Genomic DNA, 18591 nt, shown 5'->3' on the forward strand with positions numbered 1-18591 from the left:
ACGGAATGAAAAAGATCGATCCGCTCAATGAACGAGATTGCCCAACACTAGCGCAGACCGAAAGATCCACGAAGAAAAAAAAAACTAGAATAAGATAAAAAAAAAAGAAAAAACTAGAATAAGATCAGACGGTGACCGTATGATCAACGAACGAACAATTCACAATCTAGTTCAACATGTCGTTCACAAATACATAAAATAACGCCGTCTTCTGTGCTAAGTGATGCCTTCGTATTGTAAAGAGTTTTGTTTATGTTTTGGATCAATGTGAAGTGTCAACCCCCATTATAATAAAAGTAAATTCTACATAAAGAACATTTTTGACATAACATATCCCAATACATATAGTATCAAATCCATTACCTAATCAATGCGCCCTGTTTTGGATAGAAAAAAGGAAAAAATAAAAAGAAACATACAAACAAAGCTTTTTTCGCAGTAGTAATTTCTACAAACATATGGCTGTTCCTTTACTTTAGAAAATGGTAAAACCGGCAAAGGTAGTAAAAGTTGTAAAATGTTCCCATATGAATTGCATTGTGTCTGAAGTAAAGGAACGCTTTCGGAGTAAAAAGTGGTAAAACTTGAAGATTCTTGAACGTAAAGGAACAGAGCTATACACAATATAAGATTTGATTACCACCACACAATTTTTTCCTAAGTCCGTGTTTAGACACACAAATTTCTCTGGAAAGTAAATTCAGTTTTTAGGCAATAGGGGTGGGAAATAGTATTGAGGAGCTCTTTCCTCTCCGCTCTCTCCCAAAAAACTCAATTTACTTTCCCGAGAAATTTGTGTGTCTAAATGCAGACTAAGGACGTTTTTTTCTAAACTTAATATTTCTTTATGAGCGGAATAAAAATACAAAGACATAAATACAACAAGATAAGACATTTTTTTGCTATCATTCTTCAATGAATGGCTTTTGAATTTAACATAATGTTATATTACGATATGCTGATATAACATTTTTTTCTTTTATACATTTTTACTTATTTAACCGAGTTTACCGATCCAATTGACACAGAATTATTCTTGAATAGATCCTTGAATTCATAGATTTCGTTTCTGATACCATTACATGAAATGTTCCTCCTTGGTTGCGATTTTGAATTAACTGCAACCTGTTAAGGGTAATGTTTCTATACAAAGTTTCGTAAACATTTTTTTTGTTGCATGCATTTTGTCTAGTCTTAGTTGTATTTATGTCTTTGAAAAATATCTAAATGTAATATTTTTGTAGTTTAATTATACTATTCTAATGTTTGTTCCTATTTGGTGTATGTATGTGCTTTCATCAAGCGAACGATTAAGAGCCAGTGATCGATTCGGATCCGAATGATTGAACTAGTGAACTAGACTACTGAACTAGTTCAGTTAAAAGAGATTAACTATTGAACTAGATCTTTCGAATAAACTAGATTGTACAACTCTACTGTCAAATACATTATTGTGACAAAAATACAAAGGAAATAAAGTCACAATAATTAACAATCTATTATGTTTGTTGTCAAATGTTGTTAACAGAACTTTGAATGGCCGACCTTCTGTAGGCCTTGAGAGTGTTGTTATCAAGGCCTACAGAAGGTCGGACATTCAGAGTACTGTTAACAACATTTGACAAGAAACATAATAGATTTTACATTATTGTGATTTTAGTTTCTTTGTATTTTAAATCACAATAATGTTTTTGACATCAAACATAATAATCAGCTGGGCTTATTAGCCTTGGTTGTTATGATATCGTAACAACAGAGCTTAACTCCATCTATTGACAAATGTTAACAATTGAGTTTTCCAATCTTTATGTATTTAAATCTTTGTCTATGCATAAATAAAGGCCTTGACACATAAGAAGCATGGCATACTTGCTTAATATCTGGTAAATGACTAAAGACCAAGTTCGACCTAATTCAAATGTGATTCTGAAATCGTTCAAAAAACAAACGGTCCGTTGTGTTACGCGTTGCGCGTTGAAAACAACAAAATGAAAAATGTGTAAGTGATGCCAAGTTTGTACTTGAAGTTTTCATGTGGTTGTTGTAACGCAACGCTAAACGCGCCGTATGTGCAGAGGCCTTATGTATTTGGCCCATAATGGTTTCTTTACACGATGTGTTATTTTGCATATGTATTGTCACTTTGCATATACTTTTATATATAAAAAGTGACAACCCATATGTAAAAAACATATCGTGTAAAGTACCCATTATGGGTCAAATACATACGGTCCGTAGTGAGGCGCGTTGCGCGTTGAAAGCTACAACCACATGAAATGTGTAAAGGCCTGCGTACATAAGCTGCCTTGCCTGGTTGCCTTGCTTGCTTCTGATAAAAGAATAAAAAAGAAAAGGGCAACCCAATTCTTTATTCTTTTATTTTTATTATGTCAAAAATGAAGCAGGAAAGCAAGGCAACCAGGCAAAGCAGCTTATGTACCCAGGCCTTAAGTGATGCCAAGCTTGTTCTCCCATAAGTCGATTGTCAGACTAGCAAGGTTTCTTGAAACCAATTTCTTTAAAGTTTCTTTTCAAGTTTCGTTAGTGTCCTCACACGTTAACGTGAAATTTAAGATTTTTGCGTGTCCTCTTTATTTTACCATTCGCGTTTGTTGTGTTTCTCATACCAATAAAAACAAAACATAAATATACTAAAAAACAACACAAAATAATTAACATTAATAATTAAATTAATATAAATAGTTAAATTTTTACTATTTCAATAATTAAATGTTTTTATTAAATCGTTTTATGCTTGTTTTGTTGTTAACGTTTGCTTGAGAAAATAAAAATGGAAGAAAAAAAACTTGCAACGAATAGCAAGAGGAGACAACACAACAAACACAGAAAACTATGTATATGGGTTTCACTACTTCATACCCCTCGCCTATAAACTTGAAGTCGCCAATCGTGCTAGTCTGACCATCGACTAAGGGATAAAAAAATGGCCTTTAAATATACAAAATAAGAACGGCTTTTAAAATAAAAAATGTGTTTCGGATGATAATGGATTTTGCTCATTAAGTCCCGGGCCACACTAGAGTAATTTCAATGAAATTTTAAAATTAAACTTTGCATTTTTTGAGAAAAAATGCAAAATTCAAGAAACTAGTGTACACGGTTTCATGTGTTCTGCAATTTTGCTTTGTTGCAATATTCGTATGAAACAAACAGACCGTTTTATTTTACATTTTCTTTTACTTTCATTTCAAAATTTCAGTGAAATTACTCTTAGTGTGGCCCGGGACTAATACAAACAAAATTTTATTTACCTTCCATGATGCATTTAATAAAACACCTAGACTCAATTATTATATTGTATCTACATATATACATACATAAAAATACTTACTGTTTTGGCGCTATTTCGAATTGTCAGAAGAAATTCGTTGCCCATGTTGTTGAATTTCAACAATTGCGATCGGTAATTAATTTTTAGGTGAAGATTGGGAAATAAACTGGCAATAATTGATGGAGCTCTACAATGAAAGAAAAACAACAAAAGGATAAAAAACGAAGGCATTTGTAGTTATTTGAAAGTAAAATTAAACAGGTGAGGTTACGAAAGAGTTCATTTTTCTTTTGTTTCTATTGCATCTCGCTCATTTTCAAAAAAATTTTATCATAGACCATAAACAATTGTAGTGTGAAATGCATGGTACAAATGTATTGTGTTTATTTTTATTATTTTAGACACATTCCACATACATTTTCTTGTAAAATTTAAGTTAAATTAGAATAAAATGTAATACGCCATTCAGATATGACATCATTAGCCGGATTTAGCCCACTATCAGGTTTTATTTGCTAAATCCGGCCTAAATCTACCAGATTTGCCATACAAAAATAAATCCTCGTATTAAGTGGATTCGTTTAAAATCCGGCATAAATCCTCGTATACAACTCTGTTTTTTGCAACATACAGTATGCAAAGTTCATATTCGTACACCCCTAAAAAATGAATAAAATCGTTATTAATTCCATATTTTATGTGCAAATATGAAATAATTGATAGGAATTACCATAACGAAGAAAGATTTAAGAATAACAAAACAAATTTTTAATTTATTCCGGCATTTAGGTATAGATGGCGCCTGTCTGGGTGGCAAAGTTCGTATTCGTACACCTATAAACACTATATATTTGGAGTTTTTAAGGATTTTCAAAGGAAAATACCGCACATTTTTGTTCTTTTCTTCTTTTAGAATGCCTCTGCTATAGAAATATGTAAAAATAACGGTAATTTTATTAAAAATTTTGCATGAATAAAAAGTCGGACGAATATTTGAAATAATTAAGAAAAATGTGCTAGATATGATTAACTATTGCAACTTTTTCCCGATTTTTGGACGAAAATAGCTAATAGCAGTCATTCTGTAACAATATTCGAGGTATAATATGAAAATAAATGTTGTCAGCGTTTGGAAATGCAAAGACACGTAATCCGGGCTTAGGTAAAGAAAACACATTTTTGGTTTTTACTTGGCGAAAATCGCAAGTTTCGTTTTATATTTGACATTAAATGTAATGAAGTTTTAGAATACGGTTTCGAAAATCATTTTATGTCAAAAACTGTGAGAAATTATGAAGAAAAATGAAACTGTAAAAGTTTTCATACTGTCCGCGTACGACTGAAATTCTACGCTTACTATGAACGAGGGCTATGGCTGCCAAAATTGGGAAAATAATGGTTTTTACTTCTTGAAAATTATATTTCTTTACCGAAGGATCCAAAATGAGTGCAAAAATGTCAAAAGAATGAAGTAAATTGTCCAGGAAAGCACGTGGGGTAACCTTTTGAAGAAATGCATAATTTTCGTGGAAATTTTCATCCTTAAAAAATTATTATTCCTCGTAATTTCCGATATGTCTTGACATAAAATGATGTTCGAAACCGTATTCTAAAACTTCAATACATTTAATGTCAAATATAAAACTAAACGTGCGATTTTCACCAAGTAAAAACCAAAAATGTGTTTACTTTACCTAAGCTCGGATTACGTTTCTTTGCATTTCCAAACGCTGACAACATTTATTTTCATATTAGAACTCGAATATTGGTACAGAAGGACTGCTATTAGCTATTTTAGTCCAAAATTCGGAAATAAATTGCAATATTTAATCATATCTAGCACATTTTTCTTAATTATTTCAAATATTCGTCCTACTTTTTATTCATGCAAAATTTTTAATAAAATTACCGTTATTTGTACATATTTCTATAGCAGAGGCAATCCAAAAGAAGAAAAGAACAAAATTCTGCGGTGTTTTGCTTTGAAAATCCTTAAAAATATATATTGCTTATAGCTGTACGAATACGAACTTTGCCACCCACCAGGCGCCATCTATACCTAAATGACGGAATAAATTCAAAATTTGTTTTGTTATTCTTAAATCTTTCTTCGTTATGGTAATTCCCATCAATTATTTCATATTTGCACATACAATATGGAATTAATAACGATTTTATTCATTTTTTAGGGGTGTACGAATATGAACTTTGCATACTGTATGTTGCTAGAAAATACAAAAAGTTGCAAGCTGACAAGATCTATTTAACAGGTCACGTAAGTAGCACAACAACAACTCTATTTTGGCCGAAAATTCTTCAATATGTCAAAATGTTTGTTTACGTTTTCATACAATTTATTCACAATAACAAAATATTTGATAGATTGAAACCAATCAGCTGGCCGTTTTACGCCACCTTATAATTACATCATGCAAGCTGACAAAAGAAATAACAGTGAATTGCTACAACAAAAATAATTTAAAATATCAAAATTTGTAAACAAGGCGAAAAAATTAAATTTGCTTTGAAATGCAAAGTTTATTTTAATCACCCAAGACTAATATTTACGATGTCTTAACGATAACATAATTCTTTAGCTAGCATTAGTAGCATAATGTGCTAATATTTTCAATATTAAACAATAAATTTGTAATTAGCCGTATGTTTTTGAGACGAATTCAATTTACAACAACTTACGTTGACGTTTCAAATACGATCAGATGAGCTGATGCATCTACCTCGGTAATTGTGCTATGAAAAAAATCAGCTGACTGTCATTTAAATCCTCCAAAGGTATATCTAAATGCAATGAGATTTGTACTGGATTTATTAAATCCAGTTGAGGATTTATGACTAGCCTAAATGAGCTATGAGCTATTGCTTGGCAGTGTGACCGTCAATGTTTGTCGGAACATGTATATTTTGGTTGTTGGGCAGCCTGAAATCAATAAAAATTGACTTTCAGAACTAAGAGACCGCTTAAAGAGGACTAGATATAATTTCAAAAAGTATTTTGTTAATTTATTTAAAAAAGAATTTCGAAAATTTTCATCTGTGGCAAAAAGTGTAAGAATACTTGTGTTCCAGATATGTGCCTAAATATAGCCAATTCGTCTGGAAATTGCTATAAAAGCTGATAAAATCAATTTGCAACATTGTTTTCATTAAAGTCTTTAGTGATATTTTGGTCAAAATATAGTTAACGTCTTTTATTTCATGCAATTTTGGCTTACGTGAAAAATCGTCGTTTTGGACCATAATGCTAAGTTTACATTTACGAAATCCACTCGATTTAAACTGTCAATTCCATAGCTCAAACGTCAAATGAAATCTCATCTGGATTTCATTTGACATTTAACCTATGAATTTGACAGTTGAAATCGAGTGGATTTCGTAAATGTAAACCAAGCATAAAATCGACATTTTTCAATTTTGGGCCAAAAAATCATCAAATTCGGCAACACTGGTTGTATGTCCTAAATACTCAGGAATTTCGATAAGAATTACGTATTGCGCCAAGATATAACATGTAATGCATGGTAAAATAAATTTTCTTGTAAAATTTCCCAGCAAAAAGTTTGCATCCGCGGATGCAGTTAAACCACTAGAACAATTGCCGCTGGAGTACATCTTTTCCTATGAATTCACCTATGCATTTTATGAATTTGCACTCCATTTTGCTTCCACGGCACACAGCTAGGATGCACTCCATTTTCGATCCAAATCACAGCCTTTGATGTAGTGTTTTGGATTGAATTTAAACGCAGTCTAAAGATGCTATAAAATGCAAGCCATTCCAAATATCTCAAAATAAATAATATACATTACATATTCGTGCAAACAAGAATATTAACTTTATTACACTAATACAAATTATAAAAGCTCTCCATTAAATTTGATCATAACTGAGTTTACTTCCTCTGCTCTGCTTTTTGTGACACCGCAACTGATATTGTTTCATCATCCAAATGTTTTTTCATTTTTCCTCCAACTCCAGTTCAGATTTCCAAAAAAACTCTAACTCCACTTCAAAAATAATTTGCGTCTCGTGAATTACACCAATGTTCGTGTCTTCAGTTTGTATTTATTTATTTTTTAAACAAATTCTTATAATTTTAGGCACTGTTTCTTGTGGTCAGAAAAAAAACTGCGACTGCAGGGATCAAAAAATTGGCTTGCTTGGCTAGGGATCTATAAGCGAGTGCTTCTAAAATGTATCGAGCGGAGTGCATTTTTCATAACTCCGTGTGGACTACATCAAAAGATGTATTGAAATCATAACTCTGCATTGCACTACTTCCAAACTTTTTTGCTGGGTTATATTAAATTAGAATGAAATGTAAATGTCTCTATTTTCTATGTTTTTTTTTTCTGTTGAACGTTGTTTAGTACCCAACTACAAGTAAAAACTGTAATTGAATTTAAATGATAATGCATAAAACTTGGTTTACACTATGCACTTATACGATGATAAAGTGCATTATTTCGATTTATTTGACATAAATTAGCTCTGTGCAAAGGAACAGACCAATTGTATGAAAATGACAACTTAAATCAAGTGGATTTGCTAAGCCAAGCATAGTATAAATGGGGTATTAGTAATCTGTGCATTATTATTCCATTATATTAGCTTTGTTCCAGTAATTTTAATGGTAAAAATGTCGAAAGATCAAACTGTCGAAAATTAGTTTCACATACACATTTATCCAAAATGTTTTACAAAATATAACACTTAGTCCCGGGCCACACTACAGTAATTTCATTGAAATTTTGATATGATATTATGCGTCTCTTGTAAAAATAAATCATAAAATTGCTGTAGTGGGGAATTCGATTTAAGAACACCTAATTTCATAAAGTTTTTTAATGACATTCACGCTAGTGTGGACCGGGACTTAGTTTAAATGGAAGATATAATAACAAATCATTGGTAATGCGAACTTTATTCCTTACTTCTCTTAAAGTAAGGGATAACAAAAATGGACTTATATGACAAGATATAAGAAAGGACCCTAGCCCCTTCACCAAAACCAAGGAAAATTTGGCCGCAAATTAAAGTCAACCAATAAGATTTGAATATACTTGAAGAATACTTGTTTTATTCGTTCTTATATAGAGTTATATACTATAATAATTTTATTAAATTGCTGTAGTGGGTAACTTGGTCCAAGAACTCATATAAAATGGGAAATTTTTTAGGGCAAGTTTCAGCATATGGCATGAAACTTTTCTTAAAGTAAGGGATAACAAAAATGAACTTTAAAGTTAATATATAAGAACGACCCTAGCTATTAAAGATTCTTTCGTGTAATGTCTAACCCTGCGTTTACAAAAGACAGGACAGTTGACTTCATGTACTGATTGTCAAAAACCCAAAACTTGCCTCTGTGACGTAGGCATCCAGACAACTGCAAAAACAGTTGTAAAATTATGAATGAAAATCATCGATTTCTTCATGTTTTCCGTTCACATATTTTGTTTTTGTTCATGTTCTTTTGTTTTCAACACATTTCAATTATCATATCACTTCTTTTTTACAAAAATGTCAAAGATTTGTTAACCCGGCTGACTGTGAAAAAATGATGGATAGCTGGGAGACAAAAGGCAAATGTATGTATGTGTTAGTAAATCAGAGTTGCATTTGAAGACAAACTGTCTGGTGTAAACGCCTAGTAATTCTGGGCATGATTAATTGGCACTTATGGCGTGTGAAAAATTAAACATAAGCTCTGTTCCTTTACCTGCCTGAGGTTACCATTTCTTACCATTTTTAACCTGCAAAGCGTTCCTTTACTTTAACAAGCATACAATTTATATGAAACCAGTTCACCACTTTTACCATTTTTTGCCACTGTTACCATTTTTTAAAGTAAAGGAACAGACCAATATTTACTAAAAATAGGGTGGTTTGTTGTTTATTTACTTCGAAAAAATAACAATAAAACTCTACAGTTGACAAACCCTTATTTATTTCTATCCATCTTGCAATATTATATGTAATCTTCTAATTCATGCGTCATTGCATGAACAAATTGAGTTCCAAAATGCATGAACATATTATTGTAATTATAATAAAAATATACTTTTTTTCTGATAATATATACACGGCTTGTTCATTTGATTTTCACAAAAAATGGAATAAAAATGACAAAATTAATTAACGTTTTTTTTTTTCAATTAATCGTCGTAAAAGTTTACATCTACGTATTTATTCGTTGGACTTTACTGATCTATTATCTACAATACATAGTCGAACATATCGCATATCGGCATAACAAAGACAACAGTGCAATTTCGTTGTTTATTTGTTAGTCAAATCAAATCAATTTAAATTTCAGGGCGATAATGCATTTTTGAGCTTGTGTCATTAGCCCTTCAACAACCAACAGCGACCGTAATCAGTTAACTTAACCTGGTTTTATTCATATCGTCCAATTTATTTAATCTTCGCCTTTAAATAGCCACATATTGATTCCCTGGAAATGAGTGGTCGAACATTCTTAATCGGCAAATCAGATTAAATGGGCTGATTCATTGTGCCGTTTTGGACTTAACACACCTGTAAACATTTTGAAAATTAAACGTTTACTTTTCTACATGCAGAAAAGAAAACGGGAATCTATAGGAAAAATGTTTCTCGCACAAAAATGAAGAAACATTTTAAATTCAAAACTACATGGGCTCATAAATATTACATTTGGGAGTGGGAAGATGACTTAATGACCGGCTGGCATTCTTGCTAAGTCACTTTTGGAAAAAGTATAAAGAACTGCATAGTTAAATTCGAAGCAAGTTCCCCTTTACATTTTATATCGGTTGGCCGATATTAAATAGTCTTTGCCCTAATAGCAAACATTTGGCCTGTTCCCGTACTTTATAAAGTGGTAAAAGTCGTAAAAGTTATAAAAGTCGTAAACGATTTTCATATAAATTTTGTGTACGGGAACGCAAAATGTGTAAAAGTAGTAAAAATTTTAAAAACTTTTTAGTGTAAATATGTGGCCTGTTCCCGTACTTTAAAAAGTGGCAAAAGTCGTAGAAGTTGTAAAAGTCGTAAACGATTTTCATATGAATTTTGTGTACGGGAACGCAAAATGTGTAAAAGTGGTAAAAATTGTAAAAACTTTTTAGTTCTGGAACAGAGCTATGGACTAAGCAAACTAAAATTTCAATATATGCTCTGTTCCAGAACCTGCAAGAAGCTAATAAATTTTACTACGATAAAAATTTTTGCTTTATGTTATCGAAAAAAATTGTAAAAGTTAGTAGATGCTTGCAGTTATGGAACAGACCAATAATTAACACTTTCTTAATCAATTATTTCCTTCGTATAATTGTATTCTTACTTGCATACATATATGTATATGTATTGGTTATCTTTGCAAAACTCGAAAATGTATGTTCATTTCTTTCGTTGTTAATTATTTCTATATGAATTTTACAATCTTTCCCTTGTTAATTATTTTCTAATCTTTTGTGTTTGTGTAAACTTTGTACTTGATTGTAAATATAAACCGTAAACGACAGGGGATTATAATTCTATTAAAAAATGCTTAGTACCTCTTAATCGATCGAATTGACAAACAATATAAAATTAAATTTCTAGTATAATCCTTTATGGCTAAATTTATAATACACAATAAAAGCAAGAAAAAACTAATTTTTAACAAAACATCTTAAGTTGAGACACATAACTCAGTTTGCCTACCCCAACTAGAAGCATGACCTATAAATTGTATACAATTGCCTCACACAATGTCCGCATATGCATCTGTATATGCAAATTAAGACTTCGCTATTATTTCGCAAAGTGCTCTTTCCATTTCAAAAGTACAAGTCTTTCAAGTGCATTGCTCCCTGTTAAATATTTATACTTTTATAAAGAATTAATTAAAGTATTAAAGTAAAGTTGTAAAATAGGGCGGACACTTTATCCAAAAACAACTAAAATTAAATATTTATTAACTGATTCGATTGGCATTAAAAACGACAAGTGGATTTGTGAATAAAATTAAATTGCATTTGTGTAAGTGGTAAAAAGGTATTTCAAAAACTTTGTCCTTATTTACATTAGGCAATTTTCCTTGCGGCAATTGTCAGTTTGATGGAGAGAGGGGTGCGACATTTGGTAACCCTTTGCCTCTCAACACCCTCTCTCACCTACAATCTGACAATTGCCGCAAGAAAAATCGCCTAATGTAAATATGGGCTTTTTCTGTAATAAATTCCTACCCAGAAATGTAAATGTAGACTAGTTCTTTCACGGCATGTTTTAATGCCTACATTTTAACCGCATTCGTATGCGATCCAACGAATTACATCCATTCCTCACATTTTAACAGCATCTGGAAGGAATTCAATCGGAGTCGTGATAAAGGCACTCCGTTCGATACATTTTACAAGCACGATACACGATATGTAAAATACTGGCCTGTTCCCGTACATTATAAAGTGGTAAAAGTTGTAAAAGTCATAAACGATTTTCATATAAATTTTGTTTACGGGAACGCAAAATGTGTAAAAGTGGTAAAAATTAGTTCTGGAACAGAGCTTACATATCGTGTAAAGAACCCATAACAAGCAAGCCAATAGGCCTGTTCGATAACTTCGCAAGTAAAAAGTATTTGCAAGTTCTTGCAACTACTTGCAAGTGCTCTCATTTCTCTTCTACTGAACAAGTTTGTTATCGAACAGAATTTTGTAAAAGTTTGCACAAATTTGTACAAACTTTTGAGTTATCGTACAGACCTTATTTGTAGATACCTACGAATACAGAATTTTTCCAAAGGTAGAAACAGTGTGCATCAATTTCTAAAGTTTTTATATAAAATAAAAAATACAACCAAAAGTTGGGAACATTTTAATACTATGTTTACATTTACGAAATCCACTCGATTTCAACTGTCAATTTCTTTGCCTAATACGTCAAATGAAAACTCATCTGAAATCGACTGGATTTCATTTGACGTTTGAGCAATGGAATTGACAGTTGAAATCGAGTGGATTTCGTAAATGTAAACATAGTGTTACGGTAACTCACGAGAAGAAAATGTCCTAATGTAGTGCTCATGGTACAATAATTCATAGGTAGGCCAGGTATGAGAATCGCCAAAAAATACAACCCTGTCGCTATGGCGTAAAACGTCAAAATTGTTTTGATGAATGATAACGGATGAGTAAACAAAGAAGAAGAAGAACGAAATCTTGAAATGAAAACAAAACAGAGTTGAATTTTTTGATCAATAATAAATATCAACTCTGCATGTCAACACGGTTTTGACAGATTAAGCCATAACAAAAAAAAATTGTAATCAGCTGTTAGCTGTGGCCTACCTAAGAATTATTGTACCATGGTAGTACTGTTGGAGTACTTATCGAAATTTCAACTGGTGATGGGGAGACAATATAACAAACACTTTAGCAGATGAAGCAAAAACATTTCAGCTTGGATTAAATGGAGAGCGGACGAAACAGACTCAGTTGCGATTGAATTTAATGAAGAAATTTCATAATTTGTGTTAATGTAAGAAAGTTTGTAATATTTTTGTTTTACACAAATAAATTCTTTTTTTTTTTGCAATGGCTTGCATTTTTATTGCATCCTTGAACTGCATAAAATCACATTCCGAAGAGCGCCTTTTAACTCCACCCAAAGCACTGCATCAAAACACGTGCTTTGGATGCAAATTGGATTGCATCCTATTTTACCCTAAAGGGTTCGTTAAATTACGATTCGAAAGTGATAGTTAAAATGCAGTGCCAAGGGATTAGTTAAAATGCAGTGCTAATGGAGTGCATCATTCAGTAGTCATGCTCTTCTAAATTAATGTAATATAAAATCTAATATGCTGTTTATATTAGAGCTTTTTGCAGGGTTAACCTTCTTTATGAGGATTTGTTTGAAATATAAGCAATGGAATTGACATTTAAAACCCAGTTGGTTTGTTAAATCCGGTTATATATAAACGGGGTATTAAAGCAAATAAGAAAACATCTGTCGTTTTTACGACATATGTATGTACAGTCAATCAAGAAAGTCTACATACACCCTATAAATCTCGAGTTTTAGGGTTCTATTTCATATCCTCAATAAACAACATTAAATATAACAAAAATATATTCCATAGTACGAATATCGGTAAATTCTATAAAAATTAAAATATTAATAGGGAAAAAGTGTACATACACCCTAATGAAATATGGATATTACCGTAAAATGTATGGAATAAAGAATACAAATGTTACACTTTCTTGCTTTAGCGAATGTCTCGGTTGTCCAGGATATCTTTTAGGCAAAAATAGAAACATGTTTGTGGATTAATTGCCGTTATTTCAGGTCAGATTTCGCTTATACTCGTTAAAGTAGACCTTTGCAAATTTCTTTGAGTTTTTGAGTTTATAAAACTTTATAAAAATACAATGGGACTGATAGTTTTGAGATCCTAGAACATTTTGAAGTTGTCCTTGTGGACACTATATGCTCCTGAACTTCCCAAAATGTACGAATTCCTGATTTTTATAAATTCCTGATTTTTATGATAAAGTTTATAGGTTTCACACATTCCAAGGGGCAAATTACATGTAGAAGCCTTGGAATTATCTTGTAGTAAGGTCTGATATAATTTGTGTACCTTAACTCAATCAGAATTGTACAACATTATTCTACAAACCCGCTCCTAAAGTTTCCAAAGCATCAAAATAAAAACACCACCAAAGAATGCATGAAATTTGTATGAAATTTACAATGTTAACTACTATGCTCTCGTATTATGATCGTTAGAGCTTTTTCATTGGCAAATCCAGCAACAAAATCAAAATGATCCCTACAATGTCCTTCATCTGTATCTATGAATACCCCGGTTACACTTAACCGGATTTACCCACTGGGTTTGGGTTTCAAATGGCAATTCCATAGTGCAAACGTCAAATAAATCCTCATGTAGTGGGTTAACTCTAATGTATCTAAAAATTCTAAAGTAACCGTACTATAAAAGAGAAAATGAGAATGTACATAAAGGTGTGGAACGATAAAGTCCATCTTTGAATTAACCAATGTTTAGAACAAATATTACGATGTGCACAGTTTCAACCAAATTTTCGAACAGATCCTTAACTGTACTTAGGCGAAAAATATTGAAGATTTTGTTCACAGCCAAAATACTTAGAAAATGTGTCAGCATTTTTTCTTAATTAGAAAAATGCAATGTTTGTGTTTTAGAAAAGCTGGTATTAGGTCTGTCTGGTAACTTGCAAGAAGAAATTTCTCCTGTAAATACTTGCAAGTTCTTACCCTGTGTTGACATATGACAGGACAGTTGAGTTCAAAACTTTCCTGCAAATACTTGCAAGTTCTTACCCTGCATTGACACAGGACGCTTGAGTTCATGTATTGATTGTCAAAAACGCAAAACTTGGCTGTGTAACGTAGCCGTCCCGAAAACTGCAAAAACGGTTATAAAATTATGAATGAAAATTATTAATTTCTTTGTGTTTTCCGTTCACATATTTTGTTACTGTTCAGCTCTGTTCCAGAACTAAAAAGTTTTTACAATTTTTACCACTTTTACACATTTTGCGTTCCCGTACACAAAATTTATATGAAAATCGTTTACGACTTTTACAACTTTTACCATTCATGTTATTCTGTTTTCAACGCATTTTAATTATTATCTCAATTACATGTTTGCTCTGTTCCAGAACCTGCAAGAAACTACTATTTTTTACTACGATAACATTTTTACCTTTATGTTATCGAAAAAATAGTAAAGCTGGGTACACATTGTCAGTTTTGAATGACAGCTTTGTTGTTGCTTGCTAGTGTGGCCGTTCATTTTTGTCACTCATCATGCAACCACAAAATATTTTGTGGTTGCTGGACGGTTGGATAGTTATCGATAATTGCAAAAAATCGACATTCAAAACTGACAATGTGTACTGTACTTAAAAATTAGTAGACTCTTGCAGTACTGGAACAGACCAATTATTATAATAACAATAATGCCATGTTCATACCAGCATTTGAATAACGTCGTTCTCATAAGCTGTGTTCCTTTACTTACCTGAGGTTACCATTTTTACCATTTGTTACCATTTTTAACCTGCAAAGCGTTCCTTAACCCCAAAAAGTGGCAAAACTGGAAGCAATTTTTAAGAGAGTGAGAGTGGAGAGAGAGCGAAAATGGCTTTCTCTTCTACCAGCAAAATTTCTACAGGTAAAAAATGGCAGAACTGATTTTTCGACTTTTGTTTGACGATTATTTCACAATGAAAAAGAAAATGGACGAAAAACAGAAGAAAAAGTCGAACGCTGACAAAACTAAATTAAAAACTGTGAAATAAAAAACGAAAATTGATTTTTTATGTTTCTTTTTGACATTGCTGCCAGATCTACCATTTTTTTCGTTCCTTTACTTTTCTGGTAAAAATGTTCATGAGAGAGCAATTTTGACACTTTTCTGTTTTACCACCCTTACCATTAAGAAAGTAAAGGAACAAAGCTATAACCATCACGGATCGCATCAAAGAAAATGGTCGATTAGAATCGGTTTTCGGTGGTTAACGATTAATCGAAAGTCGACTTTTTGAACACTCTCAAATAGTCGACTAACCGAAAATCGAGTTTTAAGTTTTTCACAAAAACCGAATGATCGAAAAACCGATTATAGCATTTCACTGCGTATCCCTAACTCTTATGTTACACGCTGAAGCTTTCTCTAAAGCCACACGCTGAAACTTTCATATGAAACTTTCCCATTATTTTGGCGTTCATAGATCGAGTTCCATATTAAAGTAATTTTATGAAATTACTGTATTGGGGAACTCGACCTAAGAACGCCAAAATAATGGGAAAGTTTCGTATGAAAGTTTCAGCGTGTGGCTTTAGAGTTTCATACGAAACTTTCCCATTATTTTGGCGTTCATAGATCGAGTTCCATACAAAAGTAAGCTTTGTTCCAGAACTAAAAAGTTTTTACAATTTTTACGACTTTTACACATTTCACCCGAAAACCCGTTCCCGTACACAAAAAAGTTGTAAAATGTTCACTTCTCTTTAAACAAAAATGGCGCTGAATGACGCTCTCTTTAAAAACTTTTTACTCGACAAATTTGAGCGTGTAGCAATTCGCCGATGCATCTACCTTTGTAATTGTACCATGGTTTTTTGTTTTGATTTTTCATGGCGAATTCCTAGTTTTTTGACGTTTTATAGCTCATTTAGACTAGCCATAAATCCTCGACTGGATTTAATAAATCCAGTACAAATCTCATTGCATTTAGATATACATTTTGGAGGATTTAAATGGCAGTCAGCTGATTTTTGTTCATAGCACAATTACCAAGGTAGATGCATCAGCCCATCTGATCGAATTTGAAACGTCAAAAGAATTTTTTGTAAATTGAATTCATCTCAAAAAGCATACGTCAAATTACCAATTTATTGTTTAATACTGAAAATGTTAGCACATTATGCTACTAATGCTAACTAGAGAGCAAATAAAGAATTATTTTATCGCAGTTTGCCCATCTAAAATAAATAAACTAATTATTTGGTCTTGGTTGATTAAAATCAACTTTGGTACAAGTTGTTACAAATTTTAGGGTAAGCAGACAGACCTATTATTTGATTCATTGGTGCAAAGACATAAAATATAACAAGCTGGGACATTTACATTGCTACTATACATCGGGAGATGGCGCTGGAGGTCTAACATAATGTTATGTTCCAATATGGTGACATAACATTATAGCTCTGTTCCAGAACTAAAAAGTTTTTAAAATTTTTACCACTTTTACACATTTTGCGTTCCCGTACACAAAATTTATATGAAAATCGTTTACGACTTTTACAACTTTTACGACTTTTACCACTTTATAAAGTACGGGAACAGGCCATATGTTATACTTGTTTTTGTTGCCGTCATGTTCTTTTTGTTGTCTGTTATACACAAATACCCTCTATGGTTTAATAGTAAAATTGAACTGCATTATGCACTATGTCCAATCTTTACAGTTCTATGTCTTTGATTGGTGCTTTAAATCAAAGACATAAATACAACAAGATAAGACATTTTGTTTGCTATCATTCTTCAGTGAATGGCTTTTGAATTTAACATAATGTTATATCACGATATGGGGATATAACATTTTATTCTTTTATACATTTTTACGTATTTAGCCGAATTTACCGATCCATTTGACATAGAATTATTCTTGAATAGATCCTTGAATTCATAAATTTCGTTTCTGATACCATTACATGAAATGTTCCTCCTTGGTTGCGATTTTGAATTAACTGCAACCTGTTAAGGGTAATGTTTCTATACAAAGTTTCGTAAACATTTTTTTGTTGCATGCATTTTGTCAGGTCTTTATTACTTTATGTCTTTGTTTAAATCAAACAAACCAAGGCAAATTAATATAAGGTAAATGCATGAATTAGGTACAACAACTTTACAAAAACAACATTGTTGTTATAGAAAATAGGTCTGTCTGGTTACCCTAAAATTTGTAACAACTTGTACCAATTGTTGCTGGAAGTCGTCTGTTAACACAAAAAACCAGCAAAAGAGAGCGATTCGAGAGAGACATTTTGACAGTTCTTTCACTGAGAGTTTGCAAATTCTTGCTGGACAAATGTCTTCTAGCAATTCTTCGCCTTCCTGAAAACAGTCAATCATCTGTTTTTAGTTTTTTGTTGATTTATGTTTGTGAAAATTAAAAACAATTTTATTATGGAAATAACGTAGTCTAATTATAAGTCTGTCTGGTTACTTTCCCAGCAAGAATTGTCCAGCAAGAACTTTCTCAGACAGTAAGGGGTTTTTATTCTCTTTTGCTAGAAAATTGTAAACAGACACCTTTCCAGCAAAAACCAGCAAGCAATCAGCCAAAACAGACTTGCCAAAACAGAACAATTTGTCCGCCAACAAAGGAAGCAAACACGTTGTATTTTATTAAAAATAAAAAAGAAAATGAAACAAAAAAGTATTTTTCCACTTTACAAATTTGTTCTCCATAAAACAATACAATTAGACTATGTTATTTCCACAATAAAATTGTTTTTAATGTTCACAAACATGGTACAATAATTCATAGGTAGGCCAGGTATGAGAATCGCCAAAAAAATACAACCCTGTCGCTATGGCTTAAAACGTCAAAATTGTTTTGATGAATGATAATGGATGAGTATACAAAGAAGAAGAAGAACGAAATGTTGAAATGAAAACAAAACAGAGTTGAATTTTTTGATTAATAATAAATATTAACTCTGCATGTCAACACGGTTTTGACAGATTAAA

General features: G+C 31.9%; 1 protein-coding gene across 2 annotated transcripts in view; it reads right to left on the reverse strand.

Annotated features, from left to right (window-relative positions):
* mino (glycerol-3-phosphate acyltransferase mino) overlaps positions 1–18591 on the reverse strand; it is a 37476-nt gene that overhangs the window by 13452 nt on the left and 5433 nt on the right. For both annotated transcript variants that reach the window (XM_073962858.1, XM_073962856.1), the window contains exon 2: positions 3353–3479. In XM_073962858.1, the coding sequence (XP_073818959.1) occupies positions 3353–3479 (127 nt within the window). The remainder of the gene's footprint in view (positions 1–3352; positions 3480–18591) is intronic.

The sequence above is a fragment of the Musca autumnalis genome, unplaced genomic scaffold, assembly GCF_047663935.1.
Source record: "Musca autumnalis isolate F117 unplaced genomic scaffold, ASM4766393v1 scaffold_1, whole genome shotgun sequence".
NCBI lineage: Eukaryota > Metazoa > Arthropoda > Insecta > Diptera > Muscidae > Musca > Musca autumnalis.